Genomic DNA, 27,255 nt, shown 5'->3' with positions numbered 1-27,255 from the left:
CGGGAAGGCGAGAAGCTGGGAGTGACGTCTCTAAGCCGCGGAGGATTGTGGGAGGAGGTTGTCTCCAATTTCTCCTCCCCCTCCCCCCCGCCCGGCCAAGATGTCTGACATGGAGGATGATTTCATGTGCGATGATGAGGAGGACTACGACCTGGTGAGGCGCAAGGGACGGACCTCTGGGGCTGGAGGTGGTGTCTGGCTTTAGAGGCCGGGGCAGGGGCGGCTGCGACTTCTCCCCGTAGAACATGTGCTCCTTCCAGCCGCTCCCGGTGCAGTGACAGGACGGGTTTACCTCCTCCCCCTTCCCTCACCGGCCCGGGCCCCGCTTCTCCAGCATGGGGGATGGGAGGGTAAATGAGGCAGCGAAGGGGGTCCCTAGCATTGCGCTCCAAGTCTGAGCGCCTCCTGGTTTACATGGACATCCCTGGCCTCTGGCGTCCGCTTCTCGGTGCCGCCTACCTCCCTACCGCGCGAGCCGCCTCGGGGACCGTGCAGTGGTCTAGGCCCTGGCTCTTCCCTTTCGGGCCCAGCATTCCCGGCCCCTCTTATTCACTCTTGAACTAATCTTGTGCTAATTGTTGGGAGACTGGTCTGAAAACTGGGGGCCTTACTGATGCCCCAAGACCTGACGGTGAAACACCACTGTGAGTCTCCTGGAAACATAGGTTAGTCTTGTCTGGGGCTCTTCTTGGTTTAAGGTGAAGGTGCGGTGGAGAATTCAAAGGAAAGATAGCTCCAAAAAAAGTAGTTGGACTATTTGTTTTGTTTTAAGAGAAAAGCTGGGGAGGAGGTTTTGCTGTTTGTTTGTTTTTGGTGGGGGGAGAGGGAAATAAGTGGATTGAACCCAGTGGCTTTTTTCTTGACTTAGAAATTTCCCAGTATTGAAAGTGAAAAATATCAACAGTGTTGAAATATATGAATTTATGTAGCTGAGTGGTGATTTTTAAATATTCAAGGTTTAATTTATGAACAGATTTACAATTTTTTAAAAATTCACTCACATTTTAGGTTGTTATACAAAAATATTATCTATGTAGGAACTAAGAAAAATTATCTGGACCAAGAATTAACGTCAATTTTGTTCTTTTGTTTTGGGCCGTTATTGTGCATGGTTCATGCATGTTATAGTGATGCTGTAGTATCATAAAGTTTTGAAATAAATGCTTAGGGAAGTCTGGCTCTTTTATTTTAAGTGCCAGAGAGTCTCAAGATATTAATTATCTTTTTGTAATGAGTGCAGAACTTCTTTTTAAAGTCATTTTCAATTTATATTTCCATTTTAAAAGAAAGCACATCTTCAAAGGGGAGAAGGAAGTGCTTATTATTACCTGAAAGTCATAGTAGAGGTTTTGATAATTCCTAAAGTTAGATGTAGGGTTTGCTAGTAGCTATGATTTCTGCCTTCCATTTTAGTTTGTGCAAACCAAACCAGTTGTAGGCAGTGCCTTCAGTTCACTAAGAATGTGTTACTCACGATGTTTTTTTTATTTATTACATACTTTATATTACAGGTACTTTTGTATGTTTGTATTTTTAGCTTGTTTTTCAATATTTCTGCTTATCTTTATTAAACAATAGTTTACTGCAACCATACATGACTTATTAACACTATGGTTAACTTAAAGGTCATTATTAAGAATGTAATGTAGGAATGAATGGCAATAAGAATTTTATTGTCCCATGAAGTACTCAATTTTTTGCAAGAATTTTAATTAAAACATAGTCATTTAACTTGACTATGTTTCTCTAGCCTTTTAGGGCCTACACCATATACAATATAAAGCTCAACATATAGTTTTATTTTTTTTAAATTTATTAATTTAATTTAATTTATTAGCCAAAAAATGTAAGATTTTACACTGCTACATAATTAAATGAAAAAACTTCCCCCAGCATTTCGTTAAATAGTCGTCCTCCCCATATCTTCTTATGTAGATACCATTCTGGATTCCCAAACAGATATCAAGAAGTAAAAGCTTTTATGCTCCATTTACTAATAGTCACACTCTTTTGGTGGCATAAAATTTATTTAGTAATTTATCTTTTACTTTCCTAGTTAATTTCCATAAATGATTATATATTAAAAAGAAAAAAGATTAAGAGGTTGGTTTCCCATTTCATGCTTACATGTTGCCAAAAGAGAAGTTTTGGGTTGTCTTTTTGTTGTTGTTGTTAATAGTCATTTGCCTGGGTCTTTGTTTGTTCTTGGTGTTTAAAGAGTCTACAGAATTGACTTGCTGTTTTAGGGAAACGTCACTTTTTTATTTAAAAATTTATCGTTTGTTGGAAATTTGCTATCACCTCATTTAGTCAAAATGTTAACTAAAGCATGAAGATTTCTGACCACAGATATATTCAGCATATCTTTTATAGGTTGTCTATTGATAAATTTTAATACCCTAAGTTACAGATTATTCTTACCCAGTCTACTGAAAATAGGTAATTAGGATACCATTGGGAAAAGTAAAAATCTTTTTCTAAAACTATACTGTTCTAATCCAAGAAAGTAATAATGACTTGTACCCAAAGTCTAACAGAAAAGAGAACAAACTTGTTAAAAAAGAAGAAACAAACGTAAAAGAACTTTAATGTTCTTGAGCTCTTTGAAGATCTTTTTGACTTTTATTAGAGGCAGAAGCAGGCATTTTTTAAGCATAGGAATTTATGTGGCAGTGAATGGAGAAGTAGGAGATGGTCCTGGTCGGTGTCTTTTAATACAGTGCTAATTTTACAAAGTCATAGATTATATGCTGATCTAAGAATACTAAATAACTGTAGTGCTATTCATTAAGTTAATTGTAATAAGTTAATTGTAATTCCAGTCATTTTAATATGAAGTTGCTTAGTATTTCTAATCTTTTTAAAAAAGATTTTAAACAGATTGACTTCATACCAAAAGTTATTCTTTAATAGATTCTGCGATAGGTAGGGCATTGTATATTTGCATTGAAATGTATTGTAAGGGGGAGAAATTGTCAGAAAGGTAGATTAATTCCGCTTGGTTAAATATATTTTCAATCTGTGAGCCTGATTATATTCCCCTAGTCAGGCTCATAATTGTGATTAATTAATGAATGTTCACTAATATTTTTCTTGATTTAGTATATAGTAGTTTTAATACCCTAATTCTTTTTTACCTACTTTTTTTTTTTTTTTGAGAGGCTAGAGATGTCTTAGCTGTAGGAAGGCTTACAGAATCTCTATCAACATTTTAACAAGATCACACAAATGATGGCTTGACCTTTAGTTTCTCATGTTATAAAGGACCTTAGAACATGGTTTAGCAAATTAAAAAATAACACTATCTTCCATTTTTAAAAAATATTTTTAATTGATGTGAACAGAATATATAATATCATTTGAGAAAGAAGTGATAGATTAATATAGGACAAGGGCAAAAATAACTTTAAGTATTTGTGTGTTTAAAGGTTTCATTTGTCATTGATTGTGCACATAAGGAGCTAGTTATAGATTATTTTCCTCTGAGATTGTTCCCTAGTAACTTACTGCTTGACAGACAAAATGTGGGGATCTTTAAGAATAGATTTTCAAACAGTATACAATTTATAAGTCTGGGCCAGTGTTTTCTATGCTGGCACACATATTTGGAATTCTGCAGTCTTCATGAAGATGAAATTTGATCTTGCAGTTGAGGCTTTTAAAAGAAACGTGTTTAATTGTAAATAATTGGAAACCCCAAATTATCAATAGTAAGAGAATACTAATAGTATTAATACTAATGAAGTAATGAGAGATAAGTTATGGTATATTCATGTAATGGAATGTTATAGCAGCATTTCAAACAATGCTTCTAAAGAATTTTCAACAATATGAAAAACTTTTGATAAACTATATTGGTCGGACCTCTTGGATAAAGAACAGGAAAACATGTTAAACTAGTTTAAGCTAAAAAAGAGCATATATTGGCTCACATCACCGGGAAGTATAAGTATGGCTGGATTCATGGGCTCAGGTGATAATGCTGCATCTCTTTCTGTGTCTCTCTTTCTGGGCTACTTTCCTCACTTTGTTGGCTTAATTTGGCATCTTCCTAGGGTTATAATCCCAAAGACAAGAAGATGCTCTAACAGAGAAATCCTAGAAGTACTTTTATTGACCTGCGCGGCTTAGGTCTCTGTGGCCTTCTGTGAACCACTCTCTCAACTGAGAAAGGGAGATGAATTGCTTGCCTTCCTCTGTGGGCGGGACACTGTAATTGAAAACCCTCACCTGGATGGGAAGGGTTAGTTACTAATGCTGTGCGTAGAGTGAATGGATATCCACTTTAAATGTAATTTGTGTTACAATTTTATTGAGTGGGAATAAAATTTATTTTGTCGAGTGGGAAAAATATAGAAAAGTTGTTTGGAAAATCTGAAAAGTGTCAGAAAAATTAAAATTTGTTTATTTCTTGCAAACCTTTCACAGTAAAACCTATGTTACTTTTATTGCTGGGAATAGAGGGTGCAGGTTACAAGGTGCAAATGATAAACAAAAATCTCACTTTGATCTTGGGAGACCAAAAGTGATTTTGTCTTTGCTCAGGACTTTTTAGAGTTCCTCTTATAGAATTGTCTTCAAAACCTAAAGCATCTAGCTTTTTAAAATAGAGAATACATGCACATGGTTCAAAAGTATAAAAATCAACTTTCCATTTTTGTTCCCCATTTGCCCAGTTCCTGTTTTATTCCATAGGTAACCAACCAAATATGCATTTGTCCCCTTACCCTTTTTTTTAAACAGGATGTAGCATTATATATAGTGTTCTACACTTTCCTTTTTAATTTACCTTAGAAATTATTTCATATAAGTATCTAAACAGCTTACTTCTTTTTATAACTGTATTGATTATGTAGATACGCCATACTTTGTTTAACAAGTTTTCTATTGATAAGAATTTGGCCTGTAGTTTTTTGCTGTTATAAACCATGTGCAGCTTTTTTTTTTTTTTAAATTTCAGCTGTAGCCAGATTTTGTTCTTTTTGTAGATGTCAAAAATTATATTCAAAGTCAGGTTCGATAAATAAATTGGGCTATCAAACTAAAATAATGCTGATTTTATTTGGAACTATCTGACTAATAAGTTCATTTTCTTGAGAATTTCAGAACTGTTAACTTATAATCCATAAATTAGTGGGGGAGTCAAAATTAGAGCCCAAATCTGATAACTTTTATGATGTTTCTATAGAAAATTTAATTCAAAGACTGAAAGTTTAGAACAAATAAAAGAATATTCTACTTTGCACCATAGATGACGAATTAGAATCCATTAACTTGAGTGAAATTTTTTAAAGTTTTGATAAGTTTATGAATGGCTAAATCACAAATGACTACCTAGGACTTGGATTATATCGAGTGCTTAAGAATAATGGGACATTGCCCTTTATCTCTTTGTGTGCCCAGCGTCTGGTACAGTTGTCTAGCCATCGTCAAGGCTTGGGAAACATTGTTAATAGTGAGTTTTCCTAGAGCGCATTTCTTAAGACTTCTGTTGGCAACAGACACAGGAATAAATAGATGAATTGTGTAACTGACCCTGTTCAGCCAGGACTACATTCTGACATAGAGTCATAATTGCCCCCTGACTATTATGTGTTGTGTTATTTTGGGACATTCACCCACTTTTCATTTCAATTAAGCTAACACTGAGCATTTTATAATATACCAGGCTCTGGGGATACCAAGATGAATAAGAGAAAGTTCCTGCTTTTGAGAAATTCATGGCGGGGCAGGTGAGGGGAAATAGGAACAACATACTACACACAAGGCTCTGTGTTAGAGACACGCATGCCAACTTGACTAAAGAGAAAATTTATTTTGCTTAGAAGAGTTAGAGAAATAATTACAAGGTAAGCCTTGAGAAATACATTTTCCAAGAGTGTTAGGGCAAGGGAACATCATAGGGGAAAAGTGGAAAGTTCATTGAAAGGGTGGTGGTTTAGAATGCCTAGCAGAGAGAATAGTTTATGCCAAAGCAGAAGTTTTAAATTGCGTGACATGTCTGGGAAAGGAAAAATAGATTTGGGTGATGTGGATGGATCACAGATTGCTTTGGGAAGATATCAGGATGTCAGTTGTTATATAACTAGGTTGGAACTATTATGAACTTCATTTTTTTATATATATACATCTTTAAGTGCTTGTGTCTTTTTCATATATTGTGAAATTTTTTGTTTTTTAAGGCATTTTTAACATATTGCTTAAAATTTCAGATTCTCTTTTAAAAAACATTTTATTTAAACTTTTATAAATTATAGTTTCTATTCATCTGACATAGAGGAATTCCATTTAATACTTTTTCTTTATTTCCTATTCTGACTAATGGCACTGTAGTCATTAGAGATAGTCGTATTTGTCTTTATTGTGTTCCCATGTTGTGGGTTCTTTTTATTTTACATTCTTAACATCACTTGATATCCTCTGTATTAATTCTGTCCCCTTCCTTGCTCCATAGCCTACTACTTGGAAATAAGCCTTCATCATCTCTCGGGCAGACTGTGGTTAAAGAGTATCCAGTGGGCTACTTCATTGCTCCCAGAGTTCTCTTTCTAAAACACAAATCTCATTATTTCCCTGTAAAATCTTTTAATGGCTCTCCATTTGATTTAAATTCCTTCTATAGTCTTGTTCCCAGTTTACCTTTCATTGACTCATTACACACAGCCTGTGCTTCAGCCCAATCAAACTATTCATGATTATTCCAAATATGCAATGCCATTTCAAGCTTCCATGCCTTTGTTCACATTAATTGCTGTGTTTCAGATGCCCTTCACTATCCCTGGCAACTTATTCATACTTTCAGAGCTAGTTTGGGTAACTTTTCCTTCCTCTAACTCACTCAAGTGTAGTTGATTACTCCTGTTTGAGCTGCCACTGTACCTGGTGTGTCTGTTATTGCTTTTATTGTTATATCACTGTTTTATTTTGCATATCTGTCTCTTTCTGTGAGTAGCTAGAAGGGAAAGATTTAATTTGCATTTGTTTGAGCAGTACTTAATTGCCTGTATACACTTAAGATCATTATCATTAAATATCAATAATAGATATCTAAACAGTTATTCTAAAGACTTTTTAAAATATTGTTTAAAAAATCATTGCAGTGTAATAAATGAAGAGTGGTTTGCTGTAGTACACAGCTTGTATTGATGGTGTGAGTCACTGAGCCACAGACAGGTTAATGATATCATGGAGGCTGTTTCAAACCATATGAACCTGGTGTTGCAGACCACAACCAAGGTACTGCCTAATTATAAGGAGCTAATCAGTAACATATCGGTTGTACCAATCTCATGTATTTATAAATTTAAGCAATGACATTTAAGAGTTGGATCACAATTATGCCAAAAATATTATACATTTCCACCTCTTATTCCATATAATACGAAAAAACAAAATATTCACAAAATGCTGAAGGCTAGATTAAGTCTTATCTCAGTCATTGTGATTTTGGGGAGTTCTAACATATAAAGTTTGGAAATATTAATATGGAGCCAGCCAGGTCCCCGAAGTTGCAGGTAGCCAATCTTGGTACTATATAACAGGCAGTCAGTGATTGAATAACAAGGCACGGTGCTAGATATGATAGGAAATGTAATGATTCCGGCCTTCAACAATGGTGTAATTAGTTTGGTAATTTCCAGGTAATTGAAGTTAACTTTTTTAATTCCTAAAATACTGTTTTCAGTTTTCCCTTTGTTGGCAGCTCCACATCCTACTACTGAAGAAAGGCCCATTTGGGACCCCTGTAGTAGAAGTCTCACAGCATCCCTGACTTCACTTTGCCTTGCTCTCTAGCTTAACAATAGATTGTCACCAGTGGCTTGACCTATAGCTTGGAACGGCCCCTGTCATAGAAAGTTGCCCTGAAACTTATGATTAAATACCTTTATGTTTACTGATCACAATCCTTTTGGTCTAGCATTCTTTCCAGACTGCTTCCATCTTTGTTCCTGGGTTACTAACGCCACCGGAGGACCATGTCGTTAGAGAGGAATGGCTCCGTGAAGCATAACAGACCCCCCAGAACTGCTACGTAGCTTCTAGAATAATGGCCAGATTTTCGCTTAAATACCCTAAGCCAGACTGCGAAGGCAAGGCAGTTTTTGAAGGTGTTAACCTGCTGCCTTCTCATATCACTGGTGTTCTGACAATAAACACTTATTCTAAATAGCCCAACTTCTGTGTCAGTCTGTTGGCTGAGCGTCACAGGCAGCACGAGCCCGGGACTCATTTGTCTTCCAGTTACACTACCATCATGTGTACCCTCCAGGTTCTACTTCCCTCTTTTCATATCCTGGCCTAGTTTTTTCTAAACTGTTATGGGATAAGACAGCAAAAATAATGGACTTTGACTAAGAGTCCAGATTCTTAGACTTTGGAATAGATGTAAATCAAAAAAGTCTTACTTCCAGATTTAGAGGGCACTCTGAAAATTTGGATTGCAAAAAATCATTTTCTGGTTGAGCTAGCCATTCTTTTATATTATTGAACAATTAACTAGAGAAGAAATGATTTCTGAAGGTGTAGAGTAGGTATTAATGCAATCATCCTTTACTACAAGTTTTCCCTGAGGAGTTGACACTTAAGCTGTAATGATATGCAGTAGTTAACCAGATGAAAAGAGATGGAAAGAGTAGGGAATGACATAAAAAGGTGAGAAAGGCCAGAGTGGCTGCACCAAAATGAATGAGGAGTTTGGTAGGAGATACAGTTGGATACATAGTGGAAAATCAAATTTCAATAATTTTTAACTTGATTTTTAAAGCAATGGGAAGCCATTTTTGAGATTTTACATTTTATGAAGGTTATTCTGGCTGCTTACCATGAGAAGATTGGAACTTAAACGGTGAAGGGGAGAATAGGAAAGCTATTATTATAGTCTATGGAGAGATGAAAGTGGCTTGGTAGGCTAGGGTGGTGGCAGAAAGAAGGGGGGAAGTGGATAGATTTGAGATTTATGTCAAAGGGTGGAATCAATAACAACTTTTTATGTTCCAACAATATGACTGCTTTTAGTTCTTCAGTTACCTCCTGTTATGCTGTTTTGTATCTCCTGTTCTCTCTCTACTCTTCCATTTTGTCTTGCAGGCAAACCCATTTTTTCCTTTATAACATAGCTCAGTGTAATTTGATGTACAGTTGACTTTTCATTCTTTATTTGTTTTTCAGTTTGATCAGTTTCATTGTAGTCAAACCTAGGTGATAGGATTAAGAAGCAAAAGAGTGATTATGGAATTTAATCACTACCCCAAATTTGATCTTATCCCTAAGAGAAGTGTTCGAAAGGATTTTCATATGTTAAACATAACTGAATTCCCAAACTTAAATCTGTGATACTCAAATAACAGTGCTTCATGTCCTTACACTAGAAAATAATTATCCTGTAGAGGGCGTACATTATAAAGCCACTGTGGTCAGATAAAGTGGATTTATGCTAACATTAAACATCCCCCTCCATTTGTGGGTCACTGGAAAAATTCATCTTGTGTTTATGTATTTTTGAGCTTTCTTACACTACCCTTCAGTATGCCTCTTTTCGTTTTTGTGCCTTTATGAAACATTACATAATTTTCCATAAATATCTCTTTAAAAATGTATTCAATAAATTTCATACATATCTCTAAAAATGTATCAAACTAATTGAAATAACTCTAAAATACCGTTCTTGTCTTTTTGTGTTTACTTTCAGGTACTATCCTTAATCTAACATAAACTTGCCCTTTGTAATGACTTGTAGCTGAAGGAAATCTTGTATCTTCCTAAAATAATTTTTATTATACTAATTCATGTGTATTTTATAATTCTCATCATTAAATTGAATACCTGTGAACTGACCACTCCACAAAATAGTTACTCCAATTTTCCTTTCTGCGTTATTGTTTCAGTACTAGGAACTGAATTTATGTGATGAAGTCACTTAAAATTATATAATTTTTTTAAAATTTTGATTTGTTATAAAGCTAGTTAAAGTACAGTAATATAACTGAACAGCTATTGAGTAATATGGAATGCACATAAGACACATATTCTTATTAACTTATATTTAGCAATACCCTACTTTGCCATATATCGTATATTATCATTCTTAGTATTTGGAATGTGTTAGAATAATGGAATTTAGAATTAGGGAGCAAAGAAAATAAGATTATGGAACTAAAAATAAATAATTAGCATTTATGTAGATTTTTCTCAGATTCCATGACCAACAAAAGGTCATTTACAGAATTGAGAATTATTGATGAATATTGTTTCTTCGCCTTTTGCTTTCGTTTTGGTTCTATGGAAACTGTAGTTTTAATATGAAAAAAATAATTCTATATTACCCACTTGATTTTGCCTTTTCCCTTTGTTTTTTAAATAATAGTTAAATATTTAGGGCATTTTATCTATATATTCAAAGTTGTTTTGTTTTGTATAAATGTATGATTCTTTCCCTCTTAACAGTATTTACTATTTATAGTGCAATGTATGGGTTTCTTTTCCTTGGGTTTTTTTTTTTTTTTTTTTCATTTTAATAATCTTTCTTTCCAACACACAGGAATACTCTGAAGATAGTAACTCCGAGCCAAATGTGGATTTGGAAAATCAGTACTATAATTCTAAAGCACTAAAGGAAGATGACCCAAAAGCAGCATTAAGCAGTTTCCAAAAGGTTTATTTATTTATTTATTTTCTGATTGATTCTGTTCTTCAAGTTTTGTTTTGTATTTTTTGTAATGTCTTAGATTGAATAAGTTCCAAGTGATTTTATCTCAGAAATATGTGTTAGAGACTTAGTGATAATCTGTAAAATAAGTTTGCATTCTGCAGCACAAGCAAATATTTCTAAAGGGCTATCCTATTGTTTTTTTTTTCCAGTCAAGCTATCTATAAGACAGGGCCATTGTCCTGAAGAGCTAGTATGGCTCTGGCAGAAGGAGAACCAACATGATGGTCAATAGGTATTATCCCTGCAATCTTGTGCTTTTGGGAACAGATCACAGGTGTGGTTTCACTATTAAATAGTGTGATTTCTTGACTACTGATATACTTTTGAGTTATTCTTACCAACGGATTATTCAGAGGGAAAAAAGTATTTCTAGGACTGTATAATAATCAAAAGTAGTTCTTAATCTTCCGATGAAGGAACTTCAAAATAAGTTTAAACATAGCCTTAAGTGTTTTAAGTCTTGTTTTCTTTTTTTTTTAAGCTTTTTAAAAATGACATTGAGAAATGGTGGAATTCATAGGGAAATATTTTTTATGTATATAATGTAAAATACAAAACAGACATTGAGTATTATTAGAAAGTAACAGAATTAAATTAAACTAAAAATCTCTTCTTTTTTTAGGTGTTGGAACTTGAAGGTGAAAAAGGAGAATGGGGATTTAAAGCACTGAAACAAATGATTAAGATTAACTTCAAGTTGGTAAGATTTGTTTTTGAGAGGAACTAAACTAATAATTAAATAAATTCTGTAGGTAAAAATCTCATGGCAATGAAATACCATTATATGTATCTACTGCCTTAAAATAACTCTTGATGTGTTTCCATATTTCACCTACTTTTTATTTGTGATTACAGTAATACTGAGTAAGAGAAATTCTGCATAGCCTACAAAGTTTTTGTTTTGTTGTTCAGTTTTTTGAAGAAAACTGATCCTTTAGAAACATGGACAGTATTTGGCTGCATTATTAATAGAGTGACTTTTCCACAGACTATTTAATTTTATTTTGGCGTTTTAAATTTTTACTTTTTTATTACAAAGAGTTCCTCCTCACTGATTATGGCCAAAACCTTAGCATTATTTTTGACTCTTTGTCTCTTATCCCACAATAATCCATTAGTAAATCCAAGTAGCTTTATATCTCTTGAGAATATATCCAGTATCTGACTACTACTCAGCGTTTCTGCCTCTGCTCCTCTGGTTCAAGCCAACATCATCTCTTACCTGGATTATTTCACTAGCTTCCTAATTGCTCTCCTTATTTCTATTCTTGCCCGACTTTAGTCAATTCTCTATAAGCAGCTGAATGATCCTTTTAAAATATGTCGGATTATGTCATTCCTTTGCTCCAATCTTGTGATGGTCACCTCAATAAAATCCATATCTTTAGTATGGCCTATAATGCCTTGTGTCAGCTCACCTTTTGCTACCTTTCTGATCTTGTTTTCTATTCTCTCCCTTACTGGCCTCCTTAATGTTCCTCATGTCATCCCAAGCACACTCCTACCTACGTGCTTGTAATTACTGTTTTCTCTGCCTTAAATGCTCCTCTCAGGTAGCCATATGGCTCTTTTCCTTATTTCGATCAGGTCTTTGTTAAGATGTCAACATGTATCAGGATGGCCTTTCCCTGACCACTGCTGTATAAAATAGCGTCTTTCCCATCATTACTTAATTTCATCTTATCCTGCTGTTTTTCCTTTTTTACATGTATTACCACTTGATCCGTTTACTTATTTATTACCTTTCTGTCACCCTTGCCACACCCATCCCCATAGGTTATAAGTTCCACAAAAGCAGGACTTTATTTACTCCCCATTGTGTTCCTAGCACCAATAATAGTGGCTGGCATTCAGTAAATACTGAAAAAAAATTTTTTCGAATGAACTCATAGATAAGCTGGAATTGTCATAACATTGTACTCCTAGAATTGCCACTCTTTGATAATGCAAGGGAAAAGTGGAAGGAAAAAGAAATAGTAAATGAGAGGACTAGGTACAGACATTAATCTTAATATCACTAAGGGTAAAGGAACTTTTGAGAAAAAGATAAAGTGGAATTTAGATTAGCAGAGAGAAGCCATTTGTCTCTATGGCAAATGGAACAAATGGAAGGATAGCTGATAATCTGTTACCATTTTCTTTTTCCCTGTCTCTGTGTTTACCAGATTTTCTCTCTTTCTCCCCTCCCCCCCCCCCCCTCTCTCAGCTTCATTATCCCTTCTGTCTGAAATTGAACTCCCTGAATTGACTAGTGCCTTTTTCTAGTTAACTTCCACTAATCTTGCATCCTGCTCTTCTTGTACTCATTCTGGCATCCTCAAGCACCTTCAATAGGCAGGGCCCTCCATGACATCTGCAAAAACTGTCCACAAAGTATTTTAGCTCGTTTCTTCCCCCCAAAATATCAGGACTTTTCAAACATGCTGAATGTTATTAAGTATATTGTATATTGCATTTAAATATAGTTAAAGAAGGAAAAATATCTGTGTTGCATTTACCCTTTCTAGTTCTACTCCTCTGATATTTTCAAAGTATCTCTGTGTTGCACAAAGCCCCTGTGGTTTCTTTTTATGTATTTTATGTGAAAATGTTAAACATAAATATTGGCTATATTTAAATTAATAAATTAGAGGGTTATGGAAGAAGTATCAGATGTCTCAAGGGACGGCTATTTTGATTTAACTATTATAGTGACCTTAGAGGCCCAATGTTCAATGTTCAGCTCTTAAGCTTCTATGATAATACCAAGAGACCCTATAGAAATCTGATGTCTTAACATACTGAGTGGTTTAGTTTTTGAGCCTATTTAAACATGTGCTACCCGTAAGACTTGATTTTACCATTTTACCTTGAGCCAACATAGGAAGAAAGTAAAGAGAAGGATTATTTGTATTGTATGTTATGTTTCCTACCTTCCTCCTTACATTTTATTTGCTCTACAGCATCTATGCATAAGTTGTGGTTTACAAGAGTAATTTCAGCTTCCATTTCTCCCCTCCCCCACCCCACCCCCACTCATTTTCTAGTTGGTTTGTAGTAGGGCCCATGTTGCTGTATAGTGGTTTTGGGCAGTAAAACGTTGTAAGGGTTCATTATCATTTGTTCTGCATGTTCACCATGTTCACTGTAGATAAAATCAATTTACTTAATCTTTCCTCAGTTTTAATTACAGTAACATAATTTTTGAAAAGTGAGCTTTAAAGTTATTACAGCATGAGGAAACATTCAAAATCTTTTTGTTAAAATCCTATGTCAATATCAAGATATAATCTCAAAGTTGGGACAGTCATATTTCTGGTTCTCCTTTTGCCAAAAGATAAGTTCTGTAACTTGGGTTTTAGCAGCTTACTGAAAGAATGATACCTATTATTTACCACCACATGGAACTGGCAAACTTAAAAACAAAAGTAGCTTGATATATATTGCCTTTTCCATTGTTCTGTCCATTTTTTCCCACCTACCCCTACTACTGTTTTCTTTTTTTCAAATTCATTTCTTGCTAAGAAGGTTTCATAGTCTTCCCGTGTTTTCTTTTTCCATTCCTCATGCTGTATCCCAGAGGAGGACATAGTTATCAGCAGGAAAATGATCTGTATCATCAGTTTATACTTCACTCTAAGAAAAATACATTCTATTAGTGAATAAAAAAGACATTATATTTGCCAGTGCTCTGTCTTCTCTGGTTAAAAGTAGAGAACCCAGTAACAAGAGGAACTAACAACAGTTGCAGATGATGGGGACTGTAAGTGCAGGTTATATGGTTACACTCAGTTGATTTTCATGATGTACTTTGAGAGATGATAGACCCTTCCTCCACCAAAATACTTATGTACTGGATATTTCACTAGTAGTCTTTTATTTCCTCAGATTTTTTGTATTTCCTGGAATAACCACAGTATTACAAATAATTCTGCAAGGAATAACAATATTAGCTACATCTATTTTTGAGTAGAGCCTTAGATGGGAGGACTTTTGATAGTAGGATGAGTACCTGGGCTTGAGATTCTTTAACTTCACAGCGTAACTCAGAGCCAGCCAATAAGTACTAGGGAGACTAGAAACATGTAACTATTGTTAGAAAGCTTGGGGAGAGAATATAGCTGATACTTGCATAGTTGGTACCCAAGCTATTTGAAAAATTGGATTAATTTATGTTTTTTTAGTCTATGAATATTTTAGTAGTTTTTATGATTTAAAGAAATGTGTTGTGCAATCTTAATCATGTGCATATTTTATTACATAAATAAGTATCTAATAATGCCTTTTTTCTATCACAGACAAATTTTCCAGAAATGATGAACAGATATAAACAACTATTGACTTATATTCGGAGTGCAGTCACAAGAAATTATTCTGAAAAATCCATTAATTCTATTCTTGATTATATTTCCACTTCTAAACAGGTTAGATTCTGTTTTTCCCTCTTGGTACTTACTGTGTTTATTATTTATATTAAGGGCTTTGTGTTTTGTTCTTTTTTTATTTTAAAGCCTAGACGTTCTATTCAAGTGTTTATGCTAGTTATAATATTTAATATAGGGAATACTATTTTCTTGAGTATGGTATTATATAATTAAAAGGTAATAACTCTAATCTCTTTAAATAATATCTTCAACTACTAACGTAATATACATACAACCTTTGCAGTTTTTTATATTAGATTCCCATTTAGTTTCTATCACAGTTCCTTCTAATAAACTCCATTACCACTTCTGCTAGTCATCATGAGCTATTTAAATACTTAACAGTGTGAATCATAGGTCATTTGTGTAGATTTGATTAGATAAAGATTCTTGAGAGGAGAACCTATACTCACATAGTTAATGATTGGGATTACTCACCAGGTATTCAGTAAACACTTCTATAAAGAATTGGGTGAATGATGGATAATGAAAGGAAGGGCTGATTATGAGGAAACTACAGTGGGCTTTGGGAGTGATGATGATTTTATTTTATTGCTAAGATAATTTTTAATTGGATTATTTATAGTCTTTTAAGCAACATAGTCGAAAGTTTCAGCTTTCATACACTGATATTTGATCACAACAAGTATTTTCTATATCATTTAGTATTTCTTAGAAAATTTGATAATTTTTTTACTCATAATAAAAATGTTCATCTCAAAATCAGCCTCTTTCATTCCATCTTTTTCGGTGTAATTTTTATTTCTTGATTCAGTTTACTATTTTTACTCTATCAAAAATATATGTAATGGAATAGAAGATAAACTTTCATGTTTGTTAGAACATTAGCACTTAATGGCACTATTTCTAGAGGTGTTATGTATCAGGGGGCTTTTCTGAAGTGGGAAAATGTTTTCTGAGATTTACAGACAGACAAGAATCAAAACATTTTGGTACACTGTTATAAAATGTTATGTCACATGTTGGGCGGGATTAGTAATGATAAAACTTCAAAATTGCATATTGCTTCATGTTTTATATGTAAGCTTTTTGTCATTTGAAAGTAAGAATAGATATTGGGCACTTGACTTATTCGGTGTGCCATCAACAGTTACAAATAAATAGAAAGCCTATTTTTGAAAGTATCAAACTTTCCTGTTCTCATAGCTGTTACCTCTTGATCTAGTTAAGTAGACTCTAGAAAATCAGGTATTCAAATAAAGGCAGGACCAGAAGTATGGGGAAAAGGCTGGGCAGGGGAACTTATCATAATGCAGAACAATCAGTAATTTCATAAAAATCATTAAAAAAAAAAAGTCACACTCAGATTGGTGAATCGGTGGTGGTTAGACAGAGCAAACATTTTGCTAGACTCTTCCCTCCATCCAACGGCAACAGTTTCCTAGTAACTTAAAAGCTGTGTGGTTCAGTTAATTATTCACATTTATAGGAGAATTTTGAAGGAAGAAGCTTACTCTAATTCTTTTCTTTAACAGCTTGCTTAGTGTTTGTCACATAATATGTACAAAATAAGAGTTGAGAAAATAAGATAGACGTTATTAATAACAATACAACTAGTTCTACGTACATGTCATTTACTTCCATTAAGTAAAAAATGAGTTAATAGATTGGAAAGGACAAATCTGTACTATTAGAGTATTAGATATTTTCTGGTTTTTATTTTTAAAAGCTCACATAAAGATAGATCTTAAGGCTTATCTTTTGTAAATTTGGTCTTATTTTGCTAAGGTTTTGTTAATTTTGTGGGTTGTCACAAACATTTGGTAAAATACAGATGATAGTGTATCATAGTGTATGAAAGTTCAAAGATGCACTTTTAGTTTGCTCAAATTAACTTTATTAACAGGTACAAATTTGCTGTTTACAATTATAGAATTCTGATTTTTTATGTCAGATGGATTTACTGCAGGAATTCTATGAAACAACACTGGAAGCTTTGAAAGATGCTAAGAATGATAGACTGTGGTTTAAGACAAACACAAAGGTAACAATTATAATTACTTACATTTTTTTCTTTTGAAGAGTGGGTGGATGTCCTCAGTAAACTGTCCTAAAGATGCACACCTTTCGTTGAAATCTTTTGATTTTAATAAGTTTCTTTTTTTACAGCTTGGGAAATTATATTTAGAACGAGAGGAATATGGAAAGCTTCAAAAAATTTTACGCCAGTTACATCAGTCCTGCCAGGTAGCATTTCCTTAATTTTTTATTAACATTTCTTCATAATAAAAAGCATCAAGAAAAAATTGTATTTGAAACATTGCTTAGGGGTGTTTTTGTTCATGCATTATCTCAAAAATAAAATTTAGAAAATTAGTTAGGAAAAAGCTCATTTTTTCTGAGAATTGCATTTCTTCCTGTTTTAATCTTAATTTCAGTGCTTATCTTTGTGTATAGAGGCACAGGTATCAATAAACGGATGTACAGGCCAGTCATTAATACTAAGAGTAAGTCTTTCATATTTAGTTATGTGCCCTGTGAAAATTGGAAAGGATATTGTAGACATATATAATGAAGATATTTTATATTCTAGTTCATAATGGATGAATCCCCTATAACAACGCTATCCAGTAGAAGTTCATGTGGTGCTAGAAACATTCAGTATCTGTTCTCCAATATGATGTTTAACTACATGTCAATAAGCATTCGAAAGGTGGCTAGTGTGACGGAGGTGTACTGAGTTTTATATTTAATTAATTAATTTAAATTTGAATAGCCAAATGATCTAGACCTCTATAATTTTGTGTGTACCTCTATAACTTTTTGACTGTGGGCTATAGTTTTACATTTCCTTTTTTGTCTTGATCAATAAGTTATTTGATATTAGTTTAAATTTTATGTGGAAAAACTGTTTTAAATTGTTAAATCTCTTCCAAAACCATGTACTATTGTTTAAATTATATATATTTCTGCAAATGAAAGTGGATTAGGAAAATGTTCTAAATTAAACACCCACAGATATATTTATTTGTTTTGCCTTTTTTTTAGTTTTGAAAACAAGAAAAATGTTTACATTTTATAATAGTTTTTCTTTACAAAGCAAATTAGTCATTTATGAATTGTTTCTTATCTACACATTCTAAGGAAACCCTAGTCTAATGCATAAATGAGTTCACTTCCGCATGAAATAGAAATGGTAGAGAAGCTATTTCTGAATGGAAGAGGGTCTTACAGTGGGTATATGAGGAACATGAAAAAGCCCTCTAGAGAAGTTTTGCTTTATTTTAGTACATAAGGAAAATGCTATCTGGACTGTAAATAACATAGTATAGCAGAGATGCATGATAATCTGAATGTACAAATTGTCTTGCATATTTCTATTCTTTATTCTTATTTATTAGTGAATAACTAAACAAATTTTAAGTTGGAAGATCAAATAAATAATAAATTTTGGCTTTGTATAAGTCAATGTTTGATATTTATGACTATCTGACTTGTTGACCATATACTGTTTTTCTTGGCCTGCGTTTTGAGGGCTTTCGGTCATCTTTCAAAGTCAAACTCAAATGTCACCACTTTTGTTATTCCTTCTACATCCCCCAAGAGAGTTAGTCCCTTTCTTTTCCATTTTTTAAGGCACTGTTTTACGCTTAAACTAGAAGCGTTTATATGATAATTTATCTGTTGACAGATTGGTCTTCTCGTATATTTTGAATTTTTGAAGCCAGAAACATTGGCTTATTTATTTCTCCAAGGTAGACCCAGTGCCTGGCATAAAAAAAGTACTCAGGAAGTGTTTTTTGATTGAATCAGTGGTTCTAAAGAGATCACGAAGATTTGGGAAGACCATAACTAACCTCTTCAATAAAAACAAGCATTACAACATTTTGTACGCTGAAAGTATACCTCTAGCCACTTTTTCTCATTGAATGACTAGAAAGTACAAAGAATGTGTGGGTTTCTTTTTAACTCTTAAGGGTAGTGTCTTAGGACTCTAGTCTTAATTAAAATTTGTAGTGCAATTTTTACACATAATCAGTATTATAAATGTAAGGTTCTTGGGCTGACTCAAATAAAAATTACCAGGTTGACTCTGAATTCTATCTTGACTAAAGCTCATTATTTGTTTTCCTAGACTGATGATGGAGAAGATGACCTAAAAAAGGGTACACAGTTATTAGAAATATATGCTTTGGAAATTCAGATGTACACGGCACAGAAAAATAACAAAAAACTTAAAGCACTCTACGAACAGTCACTTCACATCAAGTCTGCCATCCCTCATCCACTGATCATGGGAGTCATCAGAGGCAAGTTTGATTTGCAGAGGGTGGGCTGTGTCATGGGAAGAAATCAAGGTATCATTTCATATAACTGACTGACTCTGAAGGTTGTTTCTATTTTAATAAAAATAGTTAGCAAAGTAGAAAGTCAGTGAAATAACATAGTCTTAGAAAAAAATTAGGATGATTTGTAGTCTTGTAAAATTTATGTCAGTGAAGATATTGGTAGAAAATTCATCAGAACTTCTAGAATTACAATAGTGTATATAAAATTACTTTCTACTTCAGCTGAGAAAAAAGACCTACAAATGCTTGTTTGGCTAGTGCTTAATGAACAACTTGTTTTTTAGAGTTAAAGTATGTACCCTGGGGCTAGTACTATCCATGCTATAGAATTAAAAGACCGGAAGACATTGAAATAGTTTCCATTTGATTTCTATGAAGTACTCAATTGTGTTATTACAGAACTGAAAATGTTCTCCTCTCCTGTTTTATTCTTTACAGAATGTGGTGGTAAAATGCACTTGAGAGAAGGTGAATTTGAAAAGGCACACACTGATTTTTTTGAAGCCTTTAAGAATTATGATGAATCAGGAAGTCCAAGACGAACCACTTGCTTAAAATATTTGGTCTTAGCAAATATGCTGATGAAATCGGGAATAAATCCATTTGACTCACAGGAGGTATGCGTGTGCTCTAATTATTAATTTCTATCAACTGTCTTTCGTTGAAGTAAACTTCATACATATACATAGTTAATTCTTTTTTTTACTATATTTAGGCCAAACCGTACAAAAATGATCCAGAAATTCTAGCAATGACGAATTTAGTAAGGTAAGATTTTATATTTCAGTTAAGGTAAATTTCCTTAAAGCAGCGAATAAAGGGGAGAACTTCAGAATTCTGTTAATTCTCAGCAATTACTCTTTTGTATTTTGGGTTGAAATATACTAAATACTGGAAACAACATTTTATCTTCTGAAGATAAAAACATTATTGCTGCTTTTCTCAGTTACAAGATTTTATAAAGTAACAGCTGCTTTTTCTTATCTGTATGTGTGTGCTGTTTTTCAGTAGAAAACTGATTATAGATTTTTTTTAATTTCACAATATTTACTGTTTCTACCTTCCTTAATTTAAAATGAAATTATGATTTGGTTCACATAAGTCGAGAATTTTTATTAAGACAATTTCTTTACTCATTTTCTCAATCGACAAGATAAATAATTTAAAAATTTTTTACCTCATAATTTTCTGAGGTGAGTAACAGAGGTCATGCTGGCAAGAAACCCAAAGATTTATGATGTCTTCTATGGAGAAAGATATGATTAATGATGTTTAATAACTGAAAAACCTACCATAATTAATATTAAACAAAATTATAGCAGATAAAACCAAGCGGAAAATAGAAAAGAAGGCCTGTTTTTGCGAAAGAAATCAGTGAGCAAGAATAATTTTCCTCTGTGCCAGGAATAAATAGAGCCTAAGCTTTAATGGGCTTTCTTTGTAGAAAAATATGAGAAACTTACTACATTTCTTCAGGTCCTTTGTTTTAGATTATACAACTGAGTATACCAAGGCAGGAAGAGTAGCTACATAGTACAAAGGTAGGAACATAGTACAGAGGTTTTTTGTGGATATATGTAGATAATTTAGATGACCAGGCATTCTCTTGTCTTTTTCATTTAAAAAAAAAAAATACTATAAATTATGAGTTACCTACATATAAATTTTATATACTTAGAGAAAATGGCTTTTTCATGATATTGTTTAACTTCCTATGTAAAACGTCTTCAGTTTCCTTTGTTTTTGCTTGGCTATAATTTTTACAAGTTAGGTTTTCTTTTTTAAGGAAACAATTTTAGCTATAAAAAAATAATGGTTTTGTTTTACAGGAACCAGGAATGGTTAAGGCATAAAAACCCTAAACTGCAACATTAAAAAAATCAGTTTCTTTATTGTGTATTTCTTTAACCTATTTAATACATATTTGCTGAAGTAAGTTGATTTTAGTTATGAAAAGAGAGTTCTCCATCTTTGTTTCAAACAGTTTGTTCCATCCACATTTGGCCACATAATTAAAAGATGATTTGGTTAGAAATTAATTAACTTCATAATACTTTTAAAAAATTGTTTATAAAGTTAAAGTGCTAAAGTAACAGTTTAAACTTTTAAAACTCTTAAAATTGAGGGAAAGTTTGCCCTAGACATTCACCTAAATTAAATTGGTTAGTTGATTAAAGTGGATTAAAGAACTGATTTATCAGACCTTTAAAAAGTAATAGCTATATTTATATATTTACTTTATCTCTTTTATATCAGATCTCAGAAACTTAAAATGGTAAATTTTGACCAAATCAAGTGGCTTATGATGTCCCACAGTTTGTATAAGATTTTTTTTTTAAGCCACATGAATAGTGGAAGAATGTCTCTTGGTTAAAATACACATGTGTGCAAGTGTTTTCACTACTTGAATATATCCTCCTGTAGTATATTACAATAATACATTTGGGGTAGGTAAGAAAGTAATGCTTCCTAATTTTATCTTCCTAGTCAGTTGCCAGCAGACTAGAGGAAAATAATTCCTGTTGAAGCGCTTGAATCACCTGCCCCTAACATGAAGTTACATTGCGACCCAACAGATGGAAGCACAGCAGAGGGCGTGCAGAATGGCTGATGATATGTCTAACATATAAAGCAGACAGTGGTGCCATATCCAGAAGGTTGGCTTCTTCCTTCTCAGCACCTTTAGCAATCCCCATAGTTCCTTACAGAATTATTTCAGGTGTAGGTAGTAGACACTTCAGAAAATCATGAACATAAATCAGCCTTTGGCCTTCTGCAGCAGGGTCCATCACTCTCCACTTTGTGCATGTGGCCCATTTGGCACTAATGATCCACCACTGATATGATTTTCTGCTATGTAGCTCAGTGGAATTTTCAGCCTAGAGAAAATTAGGAATCAGTGTTCCCTTTGAAAGGTTTTGGCAATTGCTGGTAGCTCTCTAGAAGAAAAAAATTAGGAAGCTATATTTCTGAATAACCTTCAGAAAGGGTATACTGTCTTATTTGAAAGACGAGGCCAAACTCCTTTGTACAGTAGTATGCATGAAACTTGGTTTCTTAGAGATTAAATGCACAATTGAATTTGAAAGCATCAAGCATTAACCAGTTATTAAACTGGTGCCAATTCTTAACAATACTAAGATTTAAATTAGCTATGTGTAAATATATAACCTCAAAAGATATACTTAATCTTTTCTTAATAAAACCAAAAACATGAAAAATGAAATTCATTTTATTTGCAGAAGGATGTGTGTGTAACTCTAATTTCCATAATAGAAACTATAATATAATTTAGATTTTTGCATATAAAAATTGAGAAACAGGCTCTTTGGATTATCTGATTTTACATGACTTCATGTTTGACAAAAAATATACTTTTCTTTTTCTGTTAGTGCCTATCAGAATAATGACATCACTGAATTTGAAAAGATTCTGAAAACAAATCACAGCAACATCATGGATGATCCTTTCATAAGGGAACACATTGAAGGTATATTCTTTGTGCTAACTGAATTCTGTTACTTTCTTTGTCACTGTCAAACAGTGCTTCTTAATGGAACTGAGTAGAATTAAGCAGTTTTCCTTCATTTTATGGAAAACTATAGAAATGTTTCTAAATGTTGTCATGGAATAGAATATTCCCTAAAATTATAAAGATGTTTTAAAGATATCGTTACCCAATACCATGTTGTTAACATAATCAAATTCTTACATGATGTCTGTTTCATTTAAGGTGGCTGTCCTTTTTACCTTTTTATTTTTTATTATTTTGTACTTATTAATTACCTATTTACCTTTTTACCAATTTAGTTATTGTTGCATATTTATTACCAATACTTAGATTCTAAGTTAATTTTTAGGATTTATTTTTGACAAGTAACAAAAGCTTTGGAAAACGGCCCACTATAGATAGTGCTGAGATGCATTTACTTTGAAAGGTAAGCTAATATTGTAACAGTAAATGTGTGAGATTTTTAACAGTTCTGTTGGATTCACAAAGACAATCATTCCTTTGTTCTGGGGCCTCTTCTAACAGTGTTAGTGGAAACCTGTTAAAGAGAGTTTCTAAATGACTGTTTGGAACAACTCATTTATACTTAAATTCCAGATGCATTAAGAAAATCCAAAAAATACTTTAGAAGTAATGTTCTTTTTGTTCCCCACCTTTTTTCTCTTTCATTCAACAGGAATTTTTAAAGTTCTTATATGAACCTAGAATGATTCTGCACTTTGTAAATATAGAAAAATGTAGAAGCTTTATGCATGAACTTCACAATCTGTCTGGTGTAAATCAGAGCTTCTTGAAATATATTAAATGTAGAGGAAATGATGATTTATTGAGAATGCAGGGAGATGTTTTAGGTAGTGTCACAGTATGAACAAAATCACAGTACGAGCAATTATGGGAGACGCAGCCTGTAATCATGCTGTGCATCTATTGGACCCAAATATTTTTAGGTCCAAATATCTTATGTCCTTGCCAGACAGACAGAAGTATTTTGAGAAGACAAATAATATAGGTAATTAATTTGATTTGGAAGTACATAATGGTTCCTAAATATATAGAAACTATTGAATGCAAATGTATTTTATTTTTTGTCTTTTCTTTCAGAGCTTTTGCGAAACATCAGAACACAAGTGCTTATAAAATTAATTAAGCCTTACACAAGAATACATATTCCTTTTATTTCTAAGGTACTCATATTCATGGATTGTAATATTTATCATTTGTAATTATAGATGCAGTATACCTTTCATTTAAAGAACAATTCTAATGTGGTAACATTTCTTAAGTATAGCATAACTTAAGGCCCTCACTTTTCATGTAAACTTTTCTGTTTTCTTGGTATAAATTGAGTTAACAGAAAAGAGAATGAAAGATCATTCAGTTTCTTTTTAAAGATTCTTTCAACCTCGGAGAAATTATAGAAGAGAAAATACTGGCTAAAATATTTAATTGATGAAGGGGTAGCTCCAACCATAATATAATTGTGGTAGGAATAGGAATATACATTAAAAGTTAAAAAGTTAAATATATCAGACCTGTGTTCTCAGAAATATTTTGAAGTGATAATGAAATTTCTTTTAAATTTTCTATTCATTAATTTACCTGTAAGAGGTATAAATGAATTTAAAATCAGAATAATTATTTATATAAAAACATAAGTTAATTAGTAGAATTATAATGAGTCTTTTGTCTTAGGAGTTAAACATAGATGTAGCTGATGTGGAGAGCTTGCTGGTGCAGTGCATATTGGATAAGTAAGTACTTGGCTATTTTTTTATCACTATGTTTAGGACCATAAAGTTTGAATATTGAAGGCAAAGGTAGAGGGTGAATTCTTGATTTTTCATAAAAAGCACCCTCTGGCTATGATTTTCTATTAAAAGATATATATGTATGTATGTTTTTGTGATTGTTTTTGATGAATGAGGATATTAAGCACATGATCTCTGAAAAAGTTCTAAGTAGTTTTTAAGAAGGATTTCTCATTCAATATATGCCCCATATGCAGCTAGAGAATTATTTAATGAGTAGTATTTCTTATGTATAAGGTATGGTATACAATAGTTTTGAAATTATCTTTCTTAAAAGCAGTGTGTTATTTAAAACTTCATAAATTACATTTGCTTTTGATCAGTTGGGTAAGTCTATGCCTGCTGGTTCAGTGAAGTTGATAAAAGGTAGCTGAAATCTGGTTTATGTCTAGAGTTCAATAAAATAACGAATGTTATAATTAATCCTGAACTCAGTCACTTAATGTAGGCAGCAATTTTTTCTTTTGTATTTATTAATATTATTTAATAATATTATTATTATTATTATGAAATATTAATCTAGAAGATATTCTTAGTGAAAATAGTTTGTAGACATGTCTTCTTTTATTTATTTCCAGCACTATTCATGGCCGAATTGATCAAGTCAACCAGCTCCTTGAACTGGATCATCAGAAGAGGGGTGGTGCCCGATATACTGCACTAGATAAATGGACCAACCAGCTAAATTCTCTCAACCAGGCCGTAGTCAGTAAACTGGCTTAACAGAGAACAAGCTTTTACAGACGTACTTAAGGCAACAGTGCAGAGATGTAATTCTTAAAAGAACTGGGAATGGCAAAACTACTGTCGGTTGATGTGTCCTGAAAATTATTGGAGTTATGGCAGAAGTGCTTTTTTTGATCAACTGGTTTGTGTTTTGCTACTGCATTTATCCCAAGAAAAACAGCTTTAATCTCCAGAAGAAAACCAAAATGCCATGGGATTTATGCTGTATTGACATCTTGCCCTAAACATACAACATCATAGTAATTTGTCATGGGCAACATGACCAGAGAGAAGATTTTTGTCATGATTTTAAATACACTGACACGCTACTGTTGGTTAAATTTAAACATGTTTTACCTGCAGAAATTCTCTCACAAATAACCTGCAATAACTTGAAATGCATACCCTTTTGAACACTTCCTTTTCTCATGTATAAATTAAAATGTTTGCTGCATTTTGCAAAATGTCAGTTCTCCAAAAATGTGTCCGTATATTTCTGTACCTGCAGTGTAGTAAAGGTTTAGATGAAACCCCATAATTATAGTGGCATACTGTCACTTAGGTTTCAAGCAGCAAAATAAACAGTGCAGCTCAGAAATTGTAGTTTGGTTCTTGATGTGTTTTTATTACACTTGGGGTTTTTGTTTTGATTTTTAGTACCTTAGAAATTTCAAAGTTTATCTTCAGTTAACGATTTTAAAAAGACTGGGAGCAGATAAGTTTATTTGCTTTCCAAGTTTTTAAAGTAAGTCTTTATTGATAAAGTAAGTAGAACTAGTTTCTAACAAAACACTTGCATAGTACTTACTTTGACAGTGATGCTTAAAAGGAATTTTAAAAAAATTTAAGAATGATATTACTTTTTAAGAGAATTAATTCTAACTCTCAGAATGTTCACTTTAAACAAATATGCCAGAACATAGACAGCTAAATGAATGTTACCTTGCATAGCGATCATGCTGGAAAATTATTTCCTAATTCCAGCAATTTATCATTGCTCAAAATCTCGGGATTTGCTCTTTTAGAATTGCATTCAGAGCTAATCTAAGTCACAGACATTATTAACTTTTGAATCCACATTGTTTTTGTTTTTGTTTTTTTTTAAGTATTATCAACCTTAATTGTATAATTGCCATTATTTGGCACCAAATGACTTTTGACAGTTTCTAAAAATTCAATCAATCTTTGAGGTAATCCTAAAAAGTATGCAAGTAGCTTTGAAGGCGATCCCAAAAGAGTTTTAAAGGTATTTTGAGCTGTGGTAGCATAGTTAAGAGAATGAACTGTGGCCTGCCAAGGTGACTACCTTAAAAGAAACGCAGCTCATTTGAATGTATTGAGTTTTGGATGTATTTGTTTGATTTAAAAAAAAAAAAATTCACATTATTTTATAGTGTCAAAAGGAAGAACTAAGATTAAGATAATTTCTTTGGTTTTTCTATTGCTTGTTATTATGTAAAAAGTGAGTGGCAGTTCAGAAGGAAGACTGTTGTAACTGAAGAATGAAACCAAGAATTTTTGATCATTAAATCAGATTTTATAAACAGTGGGAGGAGCATGGACTTAGAACAAGGCATGCTTATTCGGTTTTGTCAAAATTTTACGAAAATATGTGATATATATTTATACTAAAACTATATAATCCTTAGATTTAGGAAAGCAATCAGTTAATGTCTTCAGCAGATTAAAGCAGTATTAAATACAGGTGCAAGTTGGAAATTGTAGAAAACGAAAAAAAACGAAAGACAAAATGTCTATGGTAGGGAATAAAAAAATTTAAGATATAAAA

The 27,255-nt window shown here is 32.9% G+C and overlaps 1 protein-coding gene across 2 annotated transcripts; it reads left to right on the top strand.

The window, feature by feature from the left end:
* Positions 1 to 80: 80 nt before the first annotated feature.
* On the top strand, positions 81 to 27,255 carry COPS2 (COP9 signalosome subunit 2). Of its 2 annotated transcripts, none has more exons than XM_036239364.1 (13): positions 81 to 154; positions 10,538 to 10,651; positions 11,331 to 11,408; positions 14,986 to 15,111; positions 17,027 to 17,116; positions 17,242 to 17,319; positions 19,208 to 19,382; positions 19,860 to 20,038; positions 20,137 to 20,189; positions 22,814 to 22,911; positions 24,034 to 24,116; positions 24,625 to 24,683; positions 25,319 to 27,255. In XM_036239364.1, exons 1-13 carry the CDS (start codon positions 101 to 103, stop codon positions 25,461 to 25,463), a joined length of 1,332 nt encoding a protein of 443 aa, XP_036095257.1. In that variant the 5' UTR covers positions 81 to 100; the 3' UTR covers positions 25,464 to 27,255. The 2 variants fall into 2 exon arrangements, with proteins under 2 accessions (XP_036095257.1, XP_036095256.1); XM_036239363.1 differs by having other exon boundaries at positions 17,006 to 17,116.

The sequence above is a fragment of the Rousettus aegyptiacus genome, unplaced genomic scaffold, assembly GCF_014176215.1.
Source record: "Rousettus aegyptiacus isolate mRouAeg1 unplaced genomic scaffold, mRouAeg1.p scaffold_m13_p_3, whole genome shotgun sequence".
Taxonomy (NCBI): Eukaryota; Metazoa; Chordata; class Mammalia; order Chiroptera; family Pteropodidae; genus Rousettus; species Rousettus aegyptiacus.
Note: the sequence above shows the minus strand (reverse complement) of the source record. Positions and strands in the feature narration are given on the sequence as shown.

Excerpts from the sequence above, each read along its gene's own strand:
- COPS2 (XM_036239363.1), top strand. The coding sequence starts at position 101 with ATGTCTGACATGGAGGATGATTTCATGTGCGATGATGAGGAGGACTAC. Across the intron at positions 20,039-20,136 it reads ATCCATTTGACTCACAGGAG|GCCAAACCGTACAAAAATGA; the intron begins GTATGCGTGTGC and ends TACTATATTTAG. Across the intron at positions 22,912-24,033 it reads CATAAGGGAACACATTGAAG|AGCTTTTGCGAAACATCAGA; the intron begins GTATATTCTTTG and ends CTTTTCTTTCAG.